Below are 26,171 nucleotides of genomic sequence, written 5' to 3' on the forward strand. Positions count from 1 at the left end.
AATAATGAATTTATTCTCAGAATTCTGAGATTCTGACTTTATTCTTACAATTCTGACTTTTCTCAGTCTAACTTTAATATATATATTACTATAAACTCGGAATTCTGACTATTCTCAGAATTCCGAGATTAATCTCAAATATGTCTTGGGCCTCTAATGTGTGTGTAGTCACTGCATCAGTCTCACTGACCTCTGCACTATTAGCTGCTCTATCCAGACTCATCACGACTCACCACCTGCATCTTCTGGGACATATGAAGAGTTGTAGATCAGGCCTGCATGGGGCAAATAGTACTCACACATAACTCTAAGCATTTGTTTGAGCCTGCTCCACGTGGGGCAATAATACAGAGGGTATCAGAAAGTTAGGACAGTCACAGGAGGATAGTATTTAACAGTTGTCAGTAGAAAGGCCTGTGAATTTGGGGGTTCAGGAGAAGGGGAACAAGCGATCTGATTCTGTACAGCCTTCAGGAATGCTATTTATATGCATGCTTTTGAAAATCACAGGTAAACTCTACAGCTAGACTCTACAGAAATTTGGTGTTGGATAAGATAAGGAGAAACAATTTGAACACTTTTTCAGGTCTAAAATGCAAAACAGCTAGGCGTGTCAAATGTTAAGTAATAATTTTCTATTTGGCAACTTACCCAACACTAATTGTGCTGTTGCAATAAACCCTATCCATATTATATGCAACTGAGAACAATCCAGTCTCGGGCAGTTCCCGACTGCAGGCAGATTACAGTGCGTCTGATTATTCAAGCTTAGATCACAAATCAATATCAAGATGGCCAACTGTTAACTGCCAGCCGTGAGGAAGGCCTATCAGGATGAAGAATAGATGCACTGCAACTCCAAATGGAGAAAGCCATCACATTCTTGGAGAGAAGATGAAGTGAATGACTTGAACTTAACACAAAGCTCCCTATCAAGTCAGGCATCACTGGGGTGACGCACAGTAAACTTGAAGCACATACTTGTGCTATATTGACTTGGGCAATGGAGACACTCTTTAATATAAAACCACTCAAAGGATTTTGAATGGATCCGTTGGGCTTTTTGGGATTCATTGTTAACCCTGCTATGTGGAGGACTCTCTGAAGAGCTGAAGCAGAGGCTTGGATGTTTCTGCTCTTCTGAAGCAGCTGGACTGACGTGTTGTGAGTGTGTCGTTTCTCTGGGATGTCTGGAACGTGCTAAATGTTGCCAGTCAACCCCCCCCCCCCCCCAACGCAGCTCTCAATACAGACCCAAACAGTGATGTGCAGACGGCCAATGCCAGAATTTCAGCGATGCCCTAACGGACCTAATCTTCCCTGATCCCAGAAAATAGGGCCTGCCGTGTCGGGACCCTAAGCCCTCTAATCCGTTATCCTTCGCAATCATTGGTTTTTAATGGAGAGGCCGAAGGATTACAATTGAAACCATTTAAAAGTGACACAATACAGCTATACATAGACGGTTCCAAATACAAAATGGACATACTTGACTTTTCCAAGGTGGCACGTAAGCCAGATTCGATCTCTCTCCAAATATAGGAGAAGCCGCCGAGCGGCCGTGACACAAAGCCCGGGCCATCTCTTATAAAAGCTGTCAAAGGTCTTGTTAGGTTGAGGTATGTTTGTGGCGTAGGCCTACTGTTGAGGCGCAAAACAATTAGCAACCACACGGAGTGGGCGATCGTGTTCGCAGGCTCTGAGACGCCCTCTTGAAACTCGTGGGATTCAATCCTTCTGTGATTCTACTTCTCGTTCTGCAGCGCTCAGGTAAGCATAATGCCTTTACAAATATAGTATCTAATTGTTCCCGATTGTTTTTGTTCCAAAGTCTGCTTCTAAAATGTCCTGTTGAGTGCAGCTGGAGAAAATGGGCGACGCTGAGATGGAGATATTTGGGGTGGCGGCCCCGTACCTCCGCAAGCCGGAGCGGGAGAGGGTCGCAGCCCAAAACAAGCATTTCGACGCCAAGACAGCCGTCTATGTGGCCGACCCCAAGCAGGAGTACGTGAAAGGGAAGATCAAGAGTCAAGATGGCTCCAAGGTCACTGTGGAGCATGAGGATGGAAAGGTGGGTGTACGGACGCAAGCTTGAATCTGTGTTTTAATACAGAGCATCTTCTGAACTCATACGGTGGTATGGTGTAGCAGTAGGGAGGTATTTCTTTCCTCATTGAAAAAGCTTGAAATATTTTTTAAATGCTGATGTCATACCTACTATCTTTTTTCTTATCTTTCGTCCATTCTTATCTGACGTTTCAGGTTGTGACAGTGCACCAGGATGACATTCGGCCCATGAACCCTCCCAAGTTTGACAAGATCGAGGACATGGCCATGCTGACCCACCTCCACGAACCGGCTGTGCTGTTCAACCTCAAGGAACGATACGCTGCCTGGATGATCTATGTGAGCACAGACACTCGTCTCAGTGCATCCACCATACTCCCATTTCTGTCACAGTGCATCGTCCATACTCCCATATCTGTCAAATCCATACATGTGACTTGCTGTGACGCGATTTATTAGACTTCATACACTACCAGTCAAAAGTTTGGATGTTTTTTGTTATTGTTTTTGTTTGACGATTTTTCACATTTCAGAATAATAGTAAAGATGTAAAAATTAAGAAATAACTACATAATATTATTAAATGTGCATTGACCAAAACACTTTATTTGAGATTGTTTAAAGTAGCCGCCCTTTGCCTTGATGGAAAGGCATTTAATCATAAGCCCTTAGATCAAAACGGCTTCAAGATAATGGAAAACATACTGTAGCACATTCAGTCAGGTGGGTCCAAACGTTTGACTGGTCGTGTAAATTCATGAATGACACCACACTCAGATCTGATTTACAGTTTCTTCCTGAATTTTGTCATTATGATCTTTTCTCCTCCCGTTCATTCGTAGACCTACTCTGGTCTCTTCTGTGTGACTGTGAACCCCTACAAGTGGCTTCCGGTCTACAACCCAGAGGTAGTGGCCGCGTACCGGGGGAAGAAACGGCAGGAAGTCCCGCCCCACATCTTCTCCATCTCTGACAACGCTTACCAGTACATGCTCACAGGTACTGTCCCGTCTGGCAGCATGAGGTTAATGATAACTATTATCAGTGTCTCTTTCTATGTGATTAACTCTTCTGATTAAATTGAAATATACATTTATGATAGATCTGCTCATTTTTAACAGATCGTGAGAACCAGTCCATCCTGATCACGTAAGTATGATTTTATATGCGGTTTAGTAGAGTACCGTCAATGTCAACCTCATAATGTTTCATATAATCTTTTGCAGTGGAGAATCTGGTGCCGGGAAGACTGTCAACACAAAGCGTGTTATCCAGTACTTTGCAACAATTGCATCATATGGAGACTCGAGCAAGAAAGAGCAAAATGGAGGCAAAATGAAGGTTGAGTCCACTAATCATAATTTCACAACAATGTGATGATCAGATACAAGCATAAATCATGTTTTGCCAGTGTTGGGCAAGTTACTTTCAAAATGGAATATACTACATATTACTAGTTACTTTAATTTGAAAGTAATAAGTTACTTTACAATATTACTTTCTGTGTAGAGTAACTTGTTACTTATTACACTACTTTTGCATTACTTTCACCAAAATAACAACAGTAGCAGAATGACATCGCCGCCACTGAACCATCCCCAAAAATAATTTCAACTGTCTTGAAGTCAGTGTAAACCGCCCACAATTCTAAATGTTATCCTTTTCCTTTGTTACTGTCATCTATAGTGGTTATTTGCTTAAAAATACACAATTTGATTAGGAAATGATTGTATCTTTATTTAAATGTGCTTTGATAATAAATAAATAAATAAAGTAACTCAATTTGTAACTTGTTACTTGACAAAGTACTGGTATAATATTACTGAAATCCCATTGGTAATAAGTTATATTACTTAGTTACTGCTAAAAGTAGTATATTACATGTAATATGTTACTTTTGTAATGAGTTACCCCCAACACTGTGTTTTGCAACATCTTTTTTATAAGCTCACATGAAGATTCTATTCTTCAACTCTTTTCTTTGACTTTTCTTTTCCATAGGGGACGTTGGAAGATCAAATAATTTCAGCTAACCCGCTGCTAGAGGCTTTTGGGAATGCCAAGACTGTGAGAAATGACAACTCCTCTCGATTTGTAAGTTAATATTGCAGCAGAACGTATCAGTTAGAATATAACTCCTATCTAACTTAAATCATGAACATAAAAAATACTCCTCCAGGGGAAATTTATTCGCATCCACTTTGGAACAAAGGGAAAGCTGGCATCAGCTGATATTGAAACTTGTAAGTTTGCTTACATCAACGTTATTGCTATTTCACTGCTATTGTTTGCTATAAGTATTGCAATACCTGTATTTATCCCAGTTAACCTCATGTTTATGCTTAGACCTTCTGGAAAAATCCAGGGTGACGTTTCAGCTCCCTGCAGAGAGGAGCTATCACATCTTCTATCAGATCTTGTCAAACAAGAAGCCTGATTTAATTGGTAAATATGCTTGTAACAAAATTCAGATTTGAAGAACTGTGTCCTGAATGTGTCGAATAGATATCAAATAAAACCTATAAACATAAAACCAAAAGTTGAACTTAATGCTACAGACCCATCCCGCTGCTGACCTGCACCGAGCTAACTTTATCAATACGTTTTGTCTTATGTTTCAGACATGCTCCTGATAACCTCCAATCCATATGATTACCCGTTCATCAGCCAGGGTGAAATTACTGTGCTGAGCATCAATGACACAGAGGAGCTGATGGCCACAGATGTGAGCGCATCTCTTATGGCTTTTAACAAACTTGGGCTAAACATGCAGAAACACAAAGTTAAAGGAACACTGATGTCATTGTCACTGATGTCAACAATGATGTCATTTGTGCATGAATTAAATCACTGGTCCGCAACTTAGCTCAAATCAACTCTCAATAACTGATTATACTACTGATTTTGTAATGATACAAAGCTGGCTGAAAATCGGCGCAGTGTTCCTTTAAGCAATCACACAACTAATCACAGTGCTTCAACATCTGTCTCCATTCCAAAGAGTGCCATTGATATCCTGGGTTTTAACGCAGAGGAGAAGTTTGGCATCTACAAGCTGACTGGTGCTGTGATGCACAACGGGAACATGAGGTTCAAACAGAAGCAGCGGGAGGAGCAGGCGGAGCCTGACGGCACCGAGGGTGAGCGCTCTCTCTTTTAGTCTGAACTGAAACCTCTTTAAAGGGACAGTTCACCCAAAAATGAAAATGCAGTTATTATCTACTCACCCCCATGCTGATGGAAGATTGGGTGAACTTTTTAGTCCACAAAACAGTCCTGGATTTTCACAGCTAGTTGCAGCATTCTCCTGACCTAAACAAATGAAGTGGGTTATCTTTCAACTCTCTCATGTTGACTATCAGTGAAATGTCATGAAGACAGTTAAAAACTGATTATGTGTTATAAATGGTGATCAATCAGACCTCTCAATGTATTGCATGTATCCAACAGTGGCAGACAAAGTGGCCTACCTCATGGGCCTAAACTCAGCTGACTTGCTGAAAGCGCTGTGCTACCCCAGAGTGAAGGTTGGGAATGAGTACGTCACTAAAGGGCAGACTGTCCAGCAGGTACAGTGCCTTTCTGCACCTGAAAACAAACTTCATCAACACTCCATTTGCAGCACAGTATGCAAATGATCTGCGGTCTCATTTCCAGGTGAATAACTCCATGGGTGCCCTGTCTAAGGCCGTGTACGAGAAGCTCTTCGTGTGGATGGTCACCAGGATCAACCAGCAGCTGGACACCAAACTGCCAAGACAGCATTTCATTGGTGTCCTGGATATTGCAGGGTTTGAGATATTTGAGGTGAATATGGATCACACCTAAATAAAATCTAAATATGGATCACACCTAAATAAAACACTTTACAATTAGGGTACATTAAGGGTTAGTTAATACTTAATAAGCATAAAGTAACACTTAATTACCAATTCAATAATGTGTCTAGTAATCATTGACTAATGGTGTTCATGTTAACTAAGAATTCATGTATACATCATTTCATAGTTTAGGGTTAGATAGGGTTAGAGACTAACTATGCTTATTAAGCATTAACTAACGATTAATTAATTAAGAAAAAGCACTTTATTGATGAATGAAACGTTTGCAGATGAACAGCCTGGAGCAGCTCTGCATCAACTTCACCAACGAGAAACTGCAACAGTTTTTCAACCACCACATGTTTGTGTTGGAGCAAGAAGAATACAAGAAGGAAGGGATTGAGTGGGAGTTCATTGACTTTGGCATGGACTTGGCAGCCTGCATTGAGCTCATTGAGAAGGTAATACCCCAAGTATTCATACCAACAGTAGATACACACACAAGAGGTGTCGAAACCAAATTAGAAGGGCCTGCTTACATGCAAATATAAAAAAAAAAAGTAAATATTTTCACACAGAATTACTTGGCACAGAAATGAACAAAACAATGATCCATTTTCATTTCTACAGCCAATGGGTATTTTCTCTATTCTTGAAGAGGAGTGCATGTTTCCAAAGGCGACAGACGGCTCCTTCAAGAACAAGCTGTACGACCAACACCTCGGGAAGAACAACAACTTCCAGAAGCCCAAGCCCTCCAAAGGCAAGGCCGAGGCTCACTTCTCCCTGGTGCACTACGCCGGCACCGTGGATTACAACATCAGCGGCTGGCTGGAGAAGAACAAAGACCCGCTCAACGACACGGTGGTGCAGCTCTACCAAAAAGCTGGCCTGAAGCTGCTGTGTCAGCTGTTTGCCACCTACGCCACTGCTGATGGTCAGTTCACTTCACAACACAATAATAAAGACAGCGACTGACAAAGCACTGCTTAATCAGATAGATTACAATCAAAATATGGGTAACTTATTGACCAATAACTAGTTTCTTATTAGCATGCATATTAGTAGCACATGGCTGTTTATTAAATGCTTTATTCTGCATGTAAATATTCTACACTACAACTACTAGGCCATTTCCCCTCAATAACCTCATACTTACTGCTTATTGATAGTATGTAAGGAAGTTGGAAGATTGTTGTACATCAACAATCTTAATATTCTTTAGCATATTATGTACCAACAAAGTTTAGTGGTACTACTACCTCATAAGGCCCATACTGAGCAAAGCATACTGTATTAAGATTGTAATTCATGTACAACAACTTCCTTATTTACTATCAATAAGCAGTAATTATGAGGTTATTGAGGGGAAATTCTTAGTTAATGACCTAGTAGTTGTAGAATATCATCATGCAGAATAAAGCATTAATAAGTCAAGTCAAGTCAAGTCAAATTTATTTATATAAATAAGTGCTTTATAATAACTAATAAACAGCCAATATGCTACTAGTATTCATGCTAATAAGCAACTAGTTAATGGTGAATATGTGTACTTTAATCTAAAGTGTTATCAAAATATGTGCTGTACTTGCAGTGTAAAAGGTTATAGTGCTTCTCTTCTGTTTCTGTAGCTGCTGATGGGAGGAAAAGTTCCAAGAAAAAGGGTTCCTCTTTCCAGACAGTTTCAGCACTTTTCAGGGTAAAAACCAATACTAAGATCATACATACAGTACCTGAAGCTATTGAGTTAAAGGGACACTCCACCGAAAAAGAATGCTGATTTATTTTGCACAGTTGCAGGCATTTATTTAGTTTGACAATTATTGAGAGTTGATTTGAGTTAAGTTGAGCACCAGTGATGTCATTCATCCACAAATTACATCACTGGTCCACAACTTAACTCAAACCAACTCTCAGTAACTGTCAAACGTAATGAATGCATGCAAAACTGTTTACAGTTTTTGGATATGTGTGAGATTATGTGGAAAATAAATCACCATTGAAAATCGGCGGAGTGTTCCTTTAATTTCAAGACGACTGTTCATCTCCTGCAGGAAAACCTCAACAAACTCATGGCCAACCTCAGGTCCACACATCCACACTTTGTAAGATGCATTATCCCAAATGAGACCAAGACACCAGGTAAGACATGAGAGGTGTGTGGCGTGGTTACTTCAGCTCCTTCACTTTGAAGGCTACCTGGCATCATATTCATTGTCCATACAGGTTCCATGGATCACCATCTTACGCTGCACCAGCTGCGCTGTAATGGCGTGCTGGAGGGCATCAGGATTTGCAGAAAGGGCTTCCCCAGCAGGATTCTCTATGGCGATTTCAAGCAGAGGTAACAACCACACTCGCTTTCTGTTATCTGGGAAGATTTGACACAGAAGCAAACATGGGAACTCACTGACGTCTGAACTTTCTTCCTCACAGATACAGGATTCTGAACGCCAGTGCAATACCTGAAGGGCAGTTTATTGACAGCAAAAAGGCTTCAGAGAAGCTGCTCTCCTCCATTGATGTAGACCATGCCCAGTACAAGTTTGGATACACAAAGGTATTTTGTCACAAACATGACATGAGTACTATGTAGTGGACGCACGTGTGTGCAGTTGCACTAATTAGAGTTAGACCCCTATATTGGGACGATATTGGCCTTTTATTAAAGGTACTACATGTGATTTTGGAGAAAGATTGAGTCAACACGGTTCTCATTTTCCCAGGTCATCAAATACTGACACTTTGGGTTGGTGCACCAGACAGTCCACTAACTCAAACCGCCAGTATATGACGACCTGGGAAAATCAGATATTTCTCCAAAATCACATATACTGTATAGCTACTTTAAAGAGCATGGTGCAGGTTAGAGACCACTTTGCATTAATATGTGGGACTTTTATGTAGCAATTAAGATTCTCTTTTGTTTTTTGGGGGTATTTTCATAAGAATCTTGAGTCCCAACTATAAAAAAAAATACACCATGCTCTTTAAACATTGCATACAGCTGATGGAGGTTCCTCCCTGACCACTGCTACTTCATTTAACTGGTCAGTAAAAAGAAAATTAAAAGGTAAATTCATTCTTAATTTAAAGGCCTAATGTATCCCTGAGATTCCTCTACCATTGAATAGATGCATGGGTCAGCCTGCCTTAAAGAGCTGCTAACCTAAAATAATTTAATTAGTCTGGGGTTTAATGTCATATGATTCCTTGTAATTGATTGGCATGTAAATATATGCATTTAAAGAAGACAATCACATTTAAAGATATTGAATATTGGCACTAAATGTGACTCCCGTAAAAAGAAAAAGAAAAAAACATTCCTTCAGAAGCCCCGTTTTGGTCCCTAGTACAAATCTATCTTTAAATGAATACAGATTGGGGTAATAATAGTTTCCAAAGTGACCCAAACAATATGAAATGCAGTTCCAATGAAATTCACTCTTTGCAACATGTAGGTGTTCTTCAAGGCTGGCCTCCTGGGTCTTCTGGAGGAGATGAGGGACGAGCGCCTGGCCGTACTAATGACTCGAATCCAGGCTGTTTCCAGAGGTTACGTCACCAGGCTGAGGTTCAAGGAAATGTCAAAGAAAAGGTCTCAAAAAGCATTATTTCTTTCAGAATATTTGTAACCAAAGCTTAATTCAGGGATCTCAATCGTCAAGGAATCTCATGAATATCATAGAGATATGTATTCCAGACAGGGAAAGTCAGGGAATTTGCTAAATTTTATGGGGACATCAGGGAGGAGCAGGGAATTTTACAAGGGGTCACAGAATATACAAAAATGTATTTTAATAACTTGCTTCATGCATTGATTTCAGCCCAACTGTAGTGGAAGCCAGACTGTTCACTCCTTTAGGAAAACAACATGAACAAACCAGGAAGGAATAACATTGAAATGCTTTGACTTAGTTATGGGAGGTTATGGACAAATCATGTAATTTTACATCCGGGCCATAGTGGGAAACCTGTTAATGAGTCTCCATTGGTTTACTTCACCACTATTTAGGGAATCCATTTTTGTCATCCAATACAACATCCGTTCCTTCATGAATGTGAAGAACTGGCCTTGGATGAGACTTTACTTCAAGATAAAGCCGCTGCTACGAAGTGCCGAGGCCGAGAAGGAAATGCAGAACATGAAAGAGGAGTTTGCACGACTGAAAGAAGAGTTTGCAAAGTCTGAGGCCAGGAGGAAGGAGCTGGAGGAGAAGATGGTGGTGCTTCTTCAGGAGAAAAATGACCTTTATCTTCAGATTCAAGCGGTACGTCCACACTCAGCAGACTGGTGCAATGTTGGTTTATATATTGATTACATTTTGTCAGATAAGAGATCAGGGGAAAAGAGGCAAATTATTTTGCATTCAAAATCAATAATAAGATAAGGTAAGAGCAAACTTTATTTATGCCTGTGGGGAATTGGGTTGTTGCAGCAGCAAAATAGTAATAGATACAGACACATGATATGAACAAGAGCAGGGCAGGATATTGAAACGCAACCAACAATTACAACATGTGAATATTTATTAGAAATATATGAGTGAAGTGTATTTAAAAAATATTAAAACTAACAAGAATCAACATAAATTAGAAATATGTGCAATATTACCCTTTAATTCTTTGAATATGATTACATTTTATACAGCAGAATATGTGCTGTATTTACATTAGTGGATGTACAGAAGACCACGCAACCTAATAACAACAAAGAGGAAAAAGAGTGAGAATAGTAACAATTACTATATCTGGATATAGTTGCCATCCACCACATAAATCTATTTATATAATTCATTGTGTGTGTGTGTGTGTGTGTGTGTGTGTGTGTGTGTGTGTGTGTGTCTTTTCTGCGTCAACAGGAGAGGGAGAACCTCTGTGATGCTGAGGAGAGGTGCGAAGGCTTGATAAAGAGCAAGATTCACCTGGAGGCCAAAGTCAAAGAATTCTCTGAGAGGATTGAGGAAGAGGAGGAGATCAACGCAGAAATCACTGCTAAGAAGAGGAAGCTGGAGGACGAATGTTCAGAGCTCAAAAGGGACATAGACGACCTGGAGCTCACCATCGCCAAAGTGGAGAAGGAGAAGTATGCCACAGAGAACAAGGTAAACCGTTTTAAGTCATCTCATGTCTTCAGGTATCAATCTATGAATCAGTTTATACAAAGGAACACAAGTGAAATTCTACTGCAGCTTTCAACCCTAACAAATCCAAAGAGAACCATACAGTTATGGATTATACTAGTGATGTTTATGATCTTCGTTTGTGATGTGATGTTCAACCTTGTGTTGAACCTCTGTTATCTGTTGGTCCGGTAGAGACAACTGGAGAATTTTTTTTTTTCTTCTCTCTCTCTCTCCATTCACTGCCATAGAAGAACAATCTGAAAATCACGGTTCTAGTACAGCACATAAAGGAACATGAACAAAGTAGACTATGATAATCAAAACTTTGTTGTCTTTATTTATTAGATATTTTAAATAATATATCTTGCTGATGAAGAATACAAATGCAAAACCCTGTCTTTCCTCAGGTGAAGAACTTGGTAGAGGAGTTAACCACTCTGGAGGAAAATCTAATGAAGTCCTCAAAGGAGATAAAGGCTTTGCAAGAGGTGCATCAGCAGACTTTGGATGACCTCCAGGCAGAAGAGGACAAAGTTAACTCTCTAACCAAGATTAAGATCAAGTTGGAGCAACAGGTCGATGATGTGAGTATCTCAAGTCAAGCTGATTGTCTAACAGTTAGATGGTCACGGATGATGGTATCATGATATGATCTCAAACTTCTTGTGTGGGACATCATGTCTTGTGAAACACAGCTGCAACTTTTGCACAATTGTCCTATTTTTACAAGTTGATATTGACAAAAATTGATCTCTTCCAGCTGGAGGGCTCACTAGAGCAGGAGAAGAAGGTGCGTGCAGATTTCGAAAGATCCAGGAGAAAACTTGAGGGGGATCTGAAGCTGTCCCAAGAAACCATCATGGACTTGGAGAACGAAAGACAACAAACAGAAGAGAAATTAAAAAAGTAAATGGTGAATTTCTTCTTCAATGCTGCTAACCCTTATGGGTAAAATCTTAAGTCTACATACAGTTAGACAGCATTGAGATTTGCTCCACAACTTGATTTGCATACATTTCTATGTGACAATAAGACCAAAACCCTTTGCAACACAATCTTAGTGAATCTCTGGACAAAAAGTTATGTATTCTGACTTACTTATCTCTCTTTTCAGAAAAGACTTTGAACTCAGCAATCTGCAGTGCAAAATTGATGATGAGCAAGCACTCAGCACTCAATTTCAAAAGAAAATAAAAGAGCTTCAGGTATATATTATATATATCATATATAACCACAGGGCAGAAGTATTTTGATACATTTTTGTTTTTCCAATATCTTAATAATACACGTAACATTTTGCTGTAGGCTCGCATTGAGGAGCTAGAAGAGGAAATAGAAGCTGAGCGCACTGCCCGGGCCAAAGTCGAGAAGCAGAGGTCCGATCTCTCCAGGGAGCTGGAGGAGATCAGTGAGCGGCTGGAAGAGGCCGGAGGCGCCACCGCCGCTCAGATCGAGATGAACAAGAAGCGAGAAGCCGAGTTCCACAGGCTCCGCCGCGACCTCGAAGAGTCGACCCTGCAGCACGAGTCCATCACTGCCGCGCTACGCAAGAAACAGGCGGACAGCGTCGCCGAGCTGAGCGAGCAAATAGACAACCTGCAAAGAGTCAAGCAGAAGCTTGAGAAAGAGAAGAGTGAATTCAAGATGGAAATTGATGACATGGCCAGCAACGTAGAGAGTGTTCTGAAAAGCAAGGTAAAAGATCGAAGTCGAACAGTTTCTTCTTTCCACAACAGTCGTCACTACAGTCTTTTCTAATTAGTTCATCTGACTCATCCTAACTCATAATCAATATTGCAGGCTAATATGGAGAAACTGTGCAGGAGCCTTGAAGACCAAAGCAATGAATACAAGACCAGGGCAGATGAAGCCCAGAAGTCTCTGAGTGATTATACTGCACTCAATGCTCGTCTACAAACAGAAAATGGTAGGTTTTTGATAGGGGGAAGAGGAAACAGAAGAAAGCTTAAGATGAACAATTGATGGGAAAAATGACAGTGTGTCTTCTGAACAGGCGAACTGTCAAGACAGCTGGAAGAGAGAGAGTCTGCTCTTTCCCAGCTGAACAGAGTGAAATCTGCGGGGAGTCAACAAATCGAAGAGCTGAAGAGACTTTTGGATGAGGAAATTAAGGTCTGAAAAATAAACGGAATACATTTCTAATATGCCATCACAGCTATATGATTTACAGTAAACCCACACTAGACAGGTGTGCACAGTGGCAGCCACAAATCACAGTGAGAGGTAACTGACATTTTACTGAATTCAAAACCCAGAAATCATGTAAGGGGACATTAATAAACCACACACAGCATGCTCATGTTTACCAAGGAAGCCAAAGAGATGAGAGAGGAACAGATAATATGTTTCAACACCAGACAATCATTTGGGCAAATCTGGGAGAATATAATGGAGTCTCAGTTTGTGGGGATCAGATTATCTTCTCTACTGCAACCCACTTTGCTATTTAAGCTGACAAGATGGGTGTATTTTGCACATAAAAATATGTCTATATTTTTTATCTAGACAGCTTTGAGTAATTCTGTACACCTTTACATACCTGTGTGTATTGTTGCTTTTTTCAGGCAAAAAATGCCCTGGCCCATGGTTTGCAATCAGCTCGCCACGACTGTGAGCTGTTGAGAGAGCAGTATGAGGAGGAACAGGAGGCCAAAGCTGAGCTGCAGCGCTGCCTGTCCAAGGCCAACAGCGAGGTGGCTCAGTGGAGAACCAAGTACGAGACGGACGCCATCCAGCGCACCGAGGAGCTGGAGGAGGCCAAGTAAGAATTATACCATATATTGCCATCTTGGGAAATTATGCTCTGGTAGGTTCTCATACTAATGACACAAAAACAATCTTTGTTGATTCAAAGGAAGAAGCTAGCCCAGCGGCTGCAGGATTCTGAGGAGATGACAGAGGCGGGAAACGCCAAATGTGCATCGCTGGAGAAAACCAAGCAGAGGCTGCAGGCTGAGGTGGAGGACCTCATGGTGGAGCTGGAAAGGTCCAATGCCGCCAACGCCACCTTGGACAAGAAACAGAGGAACTTTGACAAGGTATTTCTTTCACTGGGGCATATTTGATTTTCAGCAAATATCTCTGTTTTTGCATTGATTACACATGCTGTCGCCTCATGTTAGGTTCTTGCTGAATGGAAACAGAAGTACGAGGAGAGTCAGTCGGACTTGGAAGTGTCTCAGAGGGAGTCCAGGGCGCTGAGCACAGAACTCTTCAAGCTGAAAAACTCCTATGAAGAAGCTCTGGATCACCTGGAGAGCATGAAACGAGAGAATAAGAATCTTCAACGTAAGGGTTTTGCAGGAAAAAATACTCATTGTTGACTCATTGTTGAAAAGTGTTTTTTATGTACAGTATAAAGAACGTTTTCTTTTTGTCCATTTTCAGAGGAAATAACAGAGATCACTGACCGACTAGGAGAATCTGCTAAAACTATCCATGAACTGGAGAAAGCTGCGAAGCAAGCTGAGCAGGACAAGCGGGACACCCAGGCAGCTCTAGAGGAAGTTGAGGTTTGTAGTGAGACAATTCCCCGCACCACCGTGCCATTAAAATAATTAGCACACCCTCCAGGGTTAAAGGTTAAATGTCTCATATTTTCTGCTTTACTAGATCAGCAGAGTTTGCTGAATGATAGTGAGTGAAGCCTAACAATAACTAAGTGAACAATCTTTTTTGTTATTGTTTGAAGGCCGTCCAAGCACACCAAAGTCCATTCAAAAATTGGGTATTTGTTTTTGCCTTGCTTGTTGGGGGGGAAAGACACATCAGAAAAATATCCTAGGACCCTAAATCATCTATTAAACAAAAATAATTCGGTAAAACCATCGACAGTAAATAATTATGGACGAAGCCTAATATTGTTTTTTGGACTTCCGTGTTCCGTTTGGAAGCCTAGTGTAGCCTGTGGCCATCTTGGGGTCCTTGCGCACCTCACACAAGACGGCAAGACCGCAGCTCCGCCTGCTATTGGTCCGTGATCGGCAAGCTGTGCGATCACTGGACAGGCGACCTGTCAATCACCCCCAAAACATATTTCTTTCTATCTATTTTACTCTAAACAGGTGAGTTATATAAAAATCCCAACCCGTACAGTTGTTATGAAAGGTGAAATTCGCTATATAGACCAAAAGCGTGTTTTGGTCCATTCTGTAAACATGCTTAATCACTGTTACAAAGTCGGGCATTTTAACATGGGGGTGAACGGGAACTACTCTCTTTTGGGTCCAGCCTCAAGTGGCCATTCGAGGAACTACAGCTTTCAGGATTACTTCCGCAGCTTCCTCTGTAAAACCCCGAGTTAGCCCGCTGGGTAAAACATGAAAGAAGGTTCATTGTTATTGATACTGAAACAATCCAAGCTGCCCACCATGATGATGTTCTCGCTCTATAGAGGCCAGAGTGAATGGATCTAGATGCCAGCACTGGACCAGAGCTTCCACATTAGAGCCTTTAATGTCTCCTCCTGTAGTCTTCCCTGGAACACGAAGAGGCCAAGATGCTGCACCTACAACTGGAGCTGAACCAGATCAAGGCGGAAGTGGACAGGAAGGTGGCCGAGAAAGACGAAGAGCTCGACCAGCTCAAGAGGAACCACCAAAGGACGGTGGACACTCTGCAGGGCGCCCTGGATGCCGAGAGCCGCAGCAGGAACGACGCTGTCCGCACGAAGAAAAAGATGGAGGGCGATCTGAATGAGATGGAGATTCAGCTGGGTCACGCTAACCGCCAGGCGGCCGAGGCCACCAAGCAGCTCCGGAACGTGCAGTGTCAACTCAAGGTTTGTGTGAACTATTTCCCCGTCCTCTTCTAAATCTCAACACCCCTAGTCAGATAAATGTCTGCAGAAGGGTTAGACAGGGTTCCCACGGGTCCTTGAAAGAGAAAAATTAAGGCCTTGAAAGCTTTTAAAATAAAAATAGACATAAATAGACATGGGTCATTGAAAGTGCTTGAATGTATTTATTTTGTGCAAGAATAGAATTTGAAGTTCTTTTGATATTTCTACCTCGATGCTGGGCCAGAGGCCCCGCCGGGGTCGTAAGATGGAAAAGTCAGGACAGTCACTCACTCACTCACTCACTCACTCAGTCATGGACGTTTAGTGGTTAAATGGCCATAGCTACTGTAGGGATAGGAAGTTGGTAGAGAGTCGGGATTCAATGGGTGGGTAGGAATAGTGGCTAGGGGGATATGGGGGGGCAAGGGAAAAGTGGTTGTGGTCTAAAAGAAATGCGCTTGTTTTTTACTTAATGTTAGTAAATAGGTTAACACAGCACAGTTGAGAAGTGTTCACACATTCAAGCCTCTCTCAGTAACTAACATTAATTAACCTTGATCTGTGTCTCAAACTATGTCGGATCCTTGGATTTGAGGGAAATCTTTGAATGGGATGTTTAAGAAGGTGTGGGGACCCTGGTTAGAAACAAACGGAACAAAATATCTTCCATCTAAAAGAATATCAGTATCTGTATTGACATTCAAAAACTCATCGTGTTCAGGCTTGAAATTCTATGACTTTTCTGCCTCAGGACACCCAGGTCCATCTGGATGAAGCCCTCCACAGTCAGGAGGACTTGAAGGAGCAACTGGCCATCATAGACCGCCGCAACAACCTGATGATGGCCGAGATCGAGGAGATGAGAGCAGCGCTGGAGCAGTCTGAGAGGTGCCGCAAGATGGCCGAGCAGGAACTGGTCGACGTCAGCGAGAGGATCCAGCTGCTGCATTCTCAGGTTAGGAACCACAATAGACTAGACTACAAGACAAGACAGTGCCAGACAAGCATAATGCACAGCAAACCAACACAAGTTAATTTGATTAGAAATTAATTCATTGACCAATCAGAATTGAGTATTCAACAAGCCATGTGATATCATGAGATAGCATCAGATAAAACTTTATTGACTGCCTATGTGTAAACTGGGTCACTGCAGCAGCAAAACGAATATGATAAAGCATGGGGGGTATTAAAAAATAGACTATAAATGATAGAAGAAATAAACGATTGAAAAATAAATCTGACCATTTCAGTACTTGTTAACACGTTCACTGCCGTTGACGAGATATCTCGTCTTAAAAAATCCAACGGTTGACTGCCGTTGACGAGATATCTCGTCTTAAAAAAAAAAAAAAAAAATTTGACGGTGGGACGTGGATCTAACCCTTTTACATCTCCTATATAAATTTTATTTTACCTTTATTTATACGGGGAGAGTCCCTTGAGAGCAAGCTCTCATTTACAAGGGAGCCCTGGTGTACAAAGAACATATACAGCAGTATGTAAATATTGGAGCCACCGAACGTGTACAACCCATTCCACCGGCCCACTAAGTGGCGACAGTGCTCTCCAGACTATTGAAATCCGAGCCAAAACTGCAGGGAAAAGCTTGAGGAAGCCATTCTCATACTGTAGGCGAAAACGCTTTCGCGCTGGAGCACAACTGGTGGCGCACAACGGTGGGGGGTTCCAAAAATAGACTGGGTGGAACACACTTTGAAACACGCAGCATAAAGCCCAGAATCGCAAAAGATTCATCAAAGCTCTCAACCGAAACCCCAAGAAACGAGCGAGCCCCATCCAGACTCGCCCAGCGGCCGCCAGCAGACAGGAGCAGCAGCAGCAGCAGCAGAAACGAGCTTGTGACACGCCCGCTGCAGCCAAGAAGAACACACACGGAGGGAGGAGTTTGAAGGAGAGGGGGGTTTCCTGCTGTTATGGAGGAAATTACTGTTCAAAACTATTGTTTAGATGTCTGACGTCTTACTGATGCCAAAAATGAATGGTTAAAGTGACTGTTCTATCGAATTTCACAAAAAGCCGTTTATCTCAGCTTAAATTTTCAGACGCTGAAACCATGCTGTATTCAACTGCTAATGCTTACATAACTACTAACTCTACAAACTAACTATTTTAGACAGAGAAAGCACACATTCTATTAGTTCTTTTGAGATATTTTGTGTTCACAAAATCCTAACAGAAAATAATCCTCGGCTCTTGAAAGATGAGCCAGAATCCTCAAAAAAAAACCTTGGCAGAAGCTAACTACAGTATTGAAAAAACGGCTGGCAGTGAATGTGTTAAGTAGACTGTAAGAGTGCTCTGGGACAGTATGGGGGAGTATGGATTACTTACATGTATTAGGTTTACTTACAGTTGATATAAATGAGATGTTAAAGATGTTAAATGTTCCGCTATGGATTGCATGAATCTAGATTACCAAATATTTCTATATTCGTATATCTTCAATAGTTGGCTTTTTTGGTGTTTGATCCAAACCACACACGTTTAATGAATGTGTCAAGCTTATTTCTCCATATCTACATATCTAACTTACTGACCAGAACACCAGCCTCCTATCGACTAAAAAGAAGATGGAGTCTGACATCGCTCACCTGCAATCAGAGATGGAGGACACTGTCCAGGAAGCAAGGAATGCAGATGAGAAGGCCAAAAAAGCCATCATGGATGTAAGTCTCTCCTTAATCCAGTCTATTGGAATGAGTCACTGTCATGGAGAATAGTCTGAGTTTGATGTCAGACGTGTATCATAAAGAACATTTCACAACAAATTTGCATTTGTACTTAGGCTGCCATGATGGCAGAGGAGCTGAAGAAGGAGCAGGACACCAGCGCTCACCTGGAGAGGATGAAGAAGAACCTGGAGGCCACAGTGAAGGACCTGCAGCAACGCCTGGATGAAGCTGAGCAGATCGCTCTGAAAGGCGGGAAGAAAGAGCTTCAGAAACTGGAAGTCAGGGTATGAATCAGCAGGAAATGAATGAATTCCCCCCCCAAAAATTGAATGCAAAGAACATTTTTAACTAACTCTATTCTTCAGGTCCGCGAGTTGGAAAATGAATTGGAGTCGGAGCAGAAACGAAGTGGGGAGGCCATGAAAGGTGTGCGGAAATATGAGAGGAAAATTAAAGAGCTGACTTTTCAGGTGAGTTGATCTTTGGCTGCTTGATTCTGAATATAAATTATTAGGCGATATGAGCCGCGAGAGTAATGAGTGGAACGTTTTTCAGGGTGAGGAGGAGAAGAAGAACGTGGCGAGACTCCAAGATCTGGTCAACAAACTGCAGCTGAAAGTGAAAGTGTATAAGCGGCAATGTGAGGAGGCGGTGAGTGATGACAACTGCTTCCTTCCTACCTTCCTTTCCTTAATTCCTTCCCTTAACAATCAAACAACGGAACTCACTGCTTTTACGTGTCACACAGGAGGAACAAACCAGCATCAACTTGGCTAAATTTCGGAAGGTGCAACACGAGCTGGAGGAGGCGGAGGAACGAGCTGATATCGCAGAATCTCAAGTGAATAAGTTACGGGCCAAGAGTCGTGATGTTGCTGGAAAAGTCGAGTAGAAATCTGCATTGCGGTCTGTGCTGTTCTAATCCACCTGGTTAGACAGACAGTGGAGTAGTCATAAAGTGTGTAATAATTCTAAAAATGGGTAATGTAAGTGTTGGATAATGTAATAATAAAACATCCCTCTAAATGGCTTGAAAATATAATAAGATATGTTCATGTAATAAATCGCTCACATTTACATTACATTAACTGGTGATTCCTACTTCAAAAGGGGTGTAACATATTCTTATATGTATGTTGTTTCTCTTCTGATTCTTCATAATGACATTATTATTAAAGTGATACATCATCAGTTAAAATGTTACACCCTTACAAAGCGATAATAACCTGTTAATACAGTATAATATGACGCTATTCTATTATAAATTTTTTATAACATGAACCGGTTTATTTTACATTTTCAACCCAGTTAGAGACATTTGATTACATTTTTAAAGGTTATTACTTTATTTCTTAGTTATTACATAACCCTTTCCCACAAGGTGTTAGAGTTCTCGATAAATGCAGCACCTATAATGTAAGTTTAACTAGTAAAATAAAGATATAGTAAAACTATAAAGCTGTGTCATGGGTTGTTTTGCTGTAATGCTATTTTTGCTTATTCTGACCAAGGCGCTTCATTAAGCTTTAAGCTGAACTATAAATGTTTTAAGTTCAATAACTAATCTCTCATTGATGATCCCTATATACCAAATACATTATATAATCAACAGCATCTTATACAGCATCAAATTTTACACGGTCATAAAGTTGCTTAAATCATGGATTTCCCCCCAAGCGTGAATTCGCAATAGCTCTGACCACATGCAAATCTCTTAAATCCAGGATGGCAGAGGCAGCCAACCCTACTATGCCTCTGCTACCCTGTTTCAAACTTTGCCCCCCACGGCCCCCTTGTAGCCAATTGGCATGAAAACAAACATACACAAGTACACAACACACACACTTGACCTCCATGCCAAATTTCAGCCCTCTGCCCCTGCCATCCTGTATTTTGAAATTTGCCCTCCCCACTGCCCCCCTTTTGGCTGCAGTTATAACTGACAGCCACAAGATGGAGACACTTCATCCTAAAACCATAAAATATGATGCTTGGCCCACAATTACATACTGTATGTATCAGTATCTCTTAAAACAAAAATATGGCTTAACATTTGTATTGTCTGATTACAAAAGGGGAAACCCTCTGATGCACAACAGAGATGTTTGAAATATCAAATATTACTCTTGCTACAAATATTTAGGAAAACTGAAATGTGATATGATTGATTAAAATACAGTTGTTTGCTATAAGTGAGAACTGAGTCAGACATGCATAACAATTTAGAGACAAACAAATGTACTGATTTGTGCAGACAGACAAGCCACAATACACAAAAAAGAATATACATAATATATTGAACAGGAGACTGGTCATGCAGAGATGCTACTAACACATTACTGATATTATCGGAGATATCTTTGACAAACAAACGGAAGCAGTCGTCTGCCTTTATGATCATTGCTCGCAAACACTTTGATATTAGTGAGGAGAATATATAAAATCAAATATCATTCATATCATATTTTCAAATATAAAAATCACATTATAGATCTGTATATCTCAAGAGCCAGAACTGGGGGGGGGTTAAGCCAGCCACAATCACATCAAAGTAGTGCCGACACACCAGAAAGCCTGTGTGTGATTTAAAACGGGTCTCATCCAATTCCACTTTTCTTTGGGGTTTGTTATGTCAGGCCTGCAGTGATCAGCAGCAGCTGGTATGTAGCCTACATGACATTTGTACAAATCCCTGTGAAGTCAGGTTAATTACTGCTGCACATGTGTGGCTTTCAATAGGAGGAGGTCACACTGGTGCCAGGAGCAAGTGTTTAGGTAACCTCCAACTGAGAAGAAAGGACAGGCAGGAGGAGGGGGGAGTGGACCTGTTGACATGATGATGATCAACAGTGGCCTAATCAAACAAACCTCATCCTATAGGTCTACGTTTTATTAGAGATGGATGACACACTGCCTTACTGATATTTAATAAAGGTCTGATATCGGCAAACTACTATGAGTCTAACCCATAGACTGTAAATATAGGTCTAACCCTACTGTGAACAGAGATTCTGCGCGTCTGACCTTACAATTGTTGTCAATACTTCCTCAGGAACATATAAGGGGTAGTAGCTCCGTTTGTGATAAGTGAAGCCAATACGGAAGTGCCTTAAACCTGCATTCTTTCTACGACCACTGGCTGCAAAAAATAAGTCTGGGGAAATAACCCTACTTCTCACTTGATTTATGACCTCAGTAAACACTTTCCTAATGAGTTTATGGTCTCAAACGCTAGTTTCAAGTCTTCTTTAATACAGGAAGTATGGTCACGTTTAGAGTAAAATAGACGATAAAGCAGGCTATGCTTTGGGGGGGGGGTGAATGACAGGTCGCCTGTCCAGTGATCGCGTAGCTCGCCGATCACGGACCAATAGCAGGCGTCACTGCGGCTCTTCTCATCAAAATTTCTGTCACTTCTGGCTCCAAATAACCAAGATGGCGACGATGAAAATGCTTGAGTCTTCAATACGGGAGTCCACAAACCAATCGGTGACCTTATGGTAGCTACAATACGTCTATTATACGGACTATGTCTACATACATTCCTCACAAATAACTGCAGGATTTCAAGCTTTATTTGTGTTGCTTTGTCTCTTTTCCTCATCCAAGGCTCCATTATCTTTACAACCATCCACCGAAAGTACCAAGCAGGCCTAATTTAGATATTGCACAAGCCAAATCTTCGTCAAAACGTGCTATTTTCCGCGTGTAGCAACGCTACTAGTTGTCATTGTTTCACAGCAGTGGAGGCATTTGAGAGCTGCACGCAGGGAGCCGAAAGATATTTACCTTCTCTCCCTGGTCAGAGCCAATGGCAGAGCTTAGACCTGCTTCCAGTGAGTCAGACTGTGCGGGCACTTATCACAGATTATGTATTTTTAGCAACTCGTTATCAGACTCTGATGTCATGATAGTTTGTTGAGTCCTATATTGATGAGCTAGTTTTCACAAGAATTGCACTTGACATAACGACGGTAAGGGCGGCATAATCAGAATTTCACTCTGGAACCTGGTTTCACTTTTTTGCGTGGTCAGGCCCTAAATAACACTGCTGCCATGTAAATGCAAGGGTTAAGTGTTAGTGTGTGATGTGTTTTGAGGATGGCATGTTGCTGTTCACACTCTCCTCCCCCTGGTGGTGAGAGCTATACGGTTTCAGGCACTCTCCCATCCTTTATTCTAAATGTGGGATGCGGAGGTCACATGTCACCGCCCACTCGTGACGTTCAGACAGCCTTAAGTATAGAACACCCCTGCGCGTTAACTTGCCAACAAATCAGACTCAACATCTTCAGAAGCGTCCGCCTATCACACATCACGAAAACTGCACAGAGGAAAACAACAATGAACAGTGAATAATGAACACAAAGCATCATTTGTATTCTACAACGTACAAATACAGCAGTGATGTACTTGCATTTTATCCCATATTCTACTGGGACTTATTTCTCCACAAAAGTGAAACAGCATGGTGCTGCTGTCCAATTAGAGCTCAAAGCTGTGCTGCTGCATTGTAGTGAGTTGCAGCTGTGTGGCATTAGTATACAGTGTGTGTGTGTGTGTGTGTGTGTGTGTATACAGTATGTGTGTGTGCATACAGTATGTGTGTGTGCATACAGTATGTGTGTGTGTATACAGTATGTGTGCTGACATCACACTGGATCCTGCCATCTTGTTCTCCATACTGTGCCCCCCCCATCCCTAATTTACATCAACAATCTGCTGACATCACATTACTTGTTTCAATAAAGAAAACAACATCGAGGAAGACAAAGCGACAGAGGTCTTCTATATTTGCTGTAATTTCCACATTGTTTATCTTCATAATTCTCATATCCCTGTCTCATAATTGCAATACAGTATAGCTGTATGTTGCATAATGGATATAATATATTGCATATGGATATTTTCTTTAAATGCTGCACACATTGGTCATCAAATGTCTCCTGCACACCTGAGAGGTTGTGTGGCAGATGTGTAGGTGGAGTAGATGCAGAAGAAGAATGATGTATCTTCCCTGTGTATGATCTCTCCACTTTAAGGCATTAAACCTGAACTATTGCCTGTGCCTGACCCAATGTGGATGATCTGACTTCAATGTTATGAAGTGAAGAATTGTTTTGTAAATAATGTTATTATCCTATGTGTGTCTCTTGTGTGTATGTGTGCATCACTGATGATGTCACAATGCCTCTGACATCACTGATGATGTCACAATTTATGACATCACTGATGATGTCATCAGTGGGACAGACGGAGACACAGAGCCCCAGCTCCCATTTATATACTGATGATGATGATGACTGATGATAAGAAGTTTTCTATGCTTCCTGTCAGCATATACTTGAAAAAGGTCTTGTACCGAAAGTTTCATCTCATCTTGTTTGATTAACATTGGCAGAGGCAGTAATATATTTCCATCTTTGAACCACTGTATCTGTAGAAGCTCCCACATCTATCTTTACATTGAACCTTTGGCCGGTGTAGGTGGAGCTATAAATGACACACTGTCCTCCTGCAGACAAAAAGTCAGTGCGTTAACGCTGCTGAGGAGTTAGACAATGTGTCAAGAGAGCTGTGACAGTGATGTATGAGGCTGGAAGCTGACTGCTGCTAAGTGACAGGCCGCAGAGGAAACCTGCTGCCGCTCACATCTGACGCCTCTTAACGGAAGCCAGGCGATTTCTGATGGATTACTTGATGCGAATAAAAGTCTGCCATTTTAAATTATTGTTATGGCGCTTAATTGTTGTTATCTCTGCATACACTGCTTTATAATGACTCCACTATTTGATACTGTATAGGCTACATTGTAGTTTGTTATGTAAAACTATATTGCACGTATATAAAATCTTGTAACCCCATACATGTAAGTAATCCATACTCTTTCCCATACTCCACGTGAAGCTACTATTTCAACAGCTGTTAAGAGCACAGTGAGTGTGCGTACACTGTTGTTGAAATAGTTGGCAGCATGGTTATATAACGCCACGATTGTTTAGGCCACATTATATTTTTATTGCTTTAAGTTTTAGTGTTTTGTTATAGTTCACTGCTTTTGTAGCTTTTTAATTAGTTATTTATCTCAGGCAATGCAATTATATGATGTACAAATTGCATTTTACTTGATCCGAGTAACAAAATTTCAAAATGTTTGAAAAACATACTTTTGCTAAATAAAAACCAATTCATTTGGAATTCCCCAATCAGATTTGTGCATCTGCCAAAAGTGTTTGGTTTCTCCACATACATTACAAAAACATATTGTTGACATTGCAGCAGACACCCGGGCAGCCTGTCTGTCTATAATGTATGCTAGTAAATCTCAAGCAAGGTGCCTTGGAGGACGAGCAGGTGGTCCTCTAGTCCAGGATGAACATGGAGGTCAAGAAGGATCTTGGAGACACCGAGGGTGACCGTGGTATCAAATAGTTCACACCCATACATAGACACAATGACCGTTTCTCCCTCTAAAACAACAGCCAACCCAATAACTATGATTAAGCAATTGTGTTAAACATCAGATGCAGGTGTGCTAAAGGCAAAAACATAAAGGATAATTTGCTGAAACTCAAGTTCAGAATGTGGTGTTGCTTATTATTGAGATGCATTGATTGTATATGTCGCTATTAACAACAGAGCCTGACAGGAGGGAAGGCATGTAAAAATAGTGCTTGGGGATCATCACCTGCTGCTTAGTGACATATTCCTATTACCACTTGAAGATCCTGCGCCATACAGTATGTCAGTGCCGAGAAAAAAATTGATAATGCGACTTGATTGAGATTTGCACAGAATGTCATTACCAAACTTGGAGGGTCACATTTGCTTGAGCGGCACATTCATCTTGATAAAAGGAGCTGAAGCTGTCAGCGCGGTGTTCAGTGAGCAGCCTGCTGACCAGTCTGCCCAGTGGTAAGAAGATGCAATCTTCTCCAGTAACTCAGGCATCCCTCAGCATCAGTGGCTGAGTGCTGGCTATCCTCGGAATAATAACTTTCATCTGTTTTCTTTGCAGCGCTGCAGGTACATCAAACTGGATTCTGCCTGAGGTGGAAAGTAACCAAGTACATTTACTCAAGTGCTGTACAAGTACGATTCTGAGGTATTGGCACTTTACTTGAGTATTTCCATTTTGTGATTTTTTTTTTTTTTTACTTTTACTCCGTTACAGTTCAGAAGGAAATATGGTACTAGCCATTTATCTGATGGCTATAATTACTACGGTAGTTACTTTGCAGAATAAGGTTTTACATGCAAAACATACAATAAGATCATAAAATATGTTGTATTGTTAGAGTTTAAGCTACCAAACTGTAGAGAACGAGTAGAGAGAAGAATAGAGAAAAAAGTACTTTTACTCTTGATACTCAAGTACATTTTACTGCTAATACTTCTCTACTCTTATTTAAGTAAACTTTTGAATGCAGAACTTTGACTTTTAATTAAATATTATTTCCTTTGTAATATTGCTATTTTACTTCAGTAAAGGATTTGAGTACTTTTCCCACCACTGGATACTGCTCTGCGTGAGCAGGCAGATACAAAAATCTTCTAAGTTAACGGCATTCATACTGACATAAATGGATTGAACTCTAAACTTTCTCTAGCTACTTTCTTCTTTGTTTTGATCTTGTGTTTAAATCAGCGAGGTTTCAGC

The 26,171-nt window shown here is 41.1% G+C and overlaps 1 protein-coding gene across 1 annotated transcript; it reads left to right on the forward strand.

Moving 5' to 3' along the window:
• Positions 1-1,870: 1,870 nt before the first annotated feature.
• Positions 1,871-19,410, forward strand: LOC310787188 (myosin heavy chain, skeletal muscle, adult-like; the record flags this gene model as incomplete). The annotated part of the gene is made up of 38 exons (XM_083648553.1): positions 1,871-2,071; positions 2,263-2,406; positions 2,910-3,066; positions 3,189-3,216; positions 3,294-3,408; positions 4,069-4,161; positions 4,247-4,310; positions 4,414-4,512; positions 4,689-4,792; positions 5,069-5,207; positions 5,518-5,636; positions 5,725-5,874; positions 6,179-6,349; positions 6,519-6,825; positions 7,520-7,587; positions 7,943-8,030; positions 8,115-8,232; positions 8,325-8,448; positions 9,350-9,486; positions 9,904-10,159; positions 10,751-10,993; positions 11,422-11,598; positions 11,775-11,920; positions 12,129-12,219; positions 12,320-12,709; positions 12,815-12,941; positions 13,029-13,147; positions 13,600-13,796; positions 13,890-14,073; positions 14,158-14,323; positions 14,423-14,547; positions 15,507-15,815; positions 16,567-16,770; positions 18,380-18,505; positions 18,625-18,795; positions 18,877-18,981; positions 19,067-19,162; positions 19,260-19,410. The coding sequence occupies 38 exons, from the start codon at positions 1,871-1,873 to the stop codon at positions 19,401-19,403; spliced, it is 5,802 nt and encodes a 1,933-aa protein (XP_083504679.1). The 3' UTR covers positions 19,404-19,410.
• Between the last annotated feature and the right edge of the window lie 6,761 nt (positions 19,411-26,171).

Source organism: Poromitra crassiceps (genome assembly GCF_964638095.1).
Source record: "Poromitra crassiceps genome assembly, chromosome: 13".
Classification (NCBI taxonomy): domain Eukaryota; kingdom Metazoa; phylum Chordata; class Actinopteri; order Beryciformes; family Melamphaidae; genus Poromitra; species Poromitra crassiceps.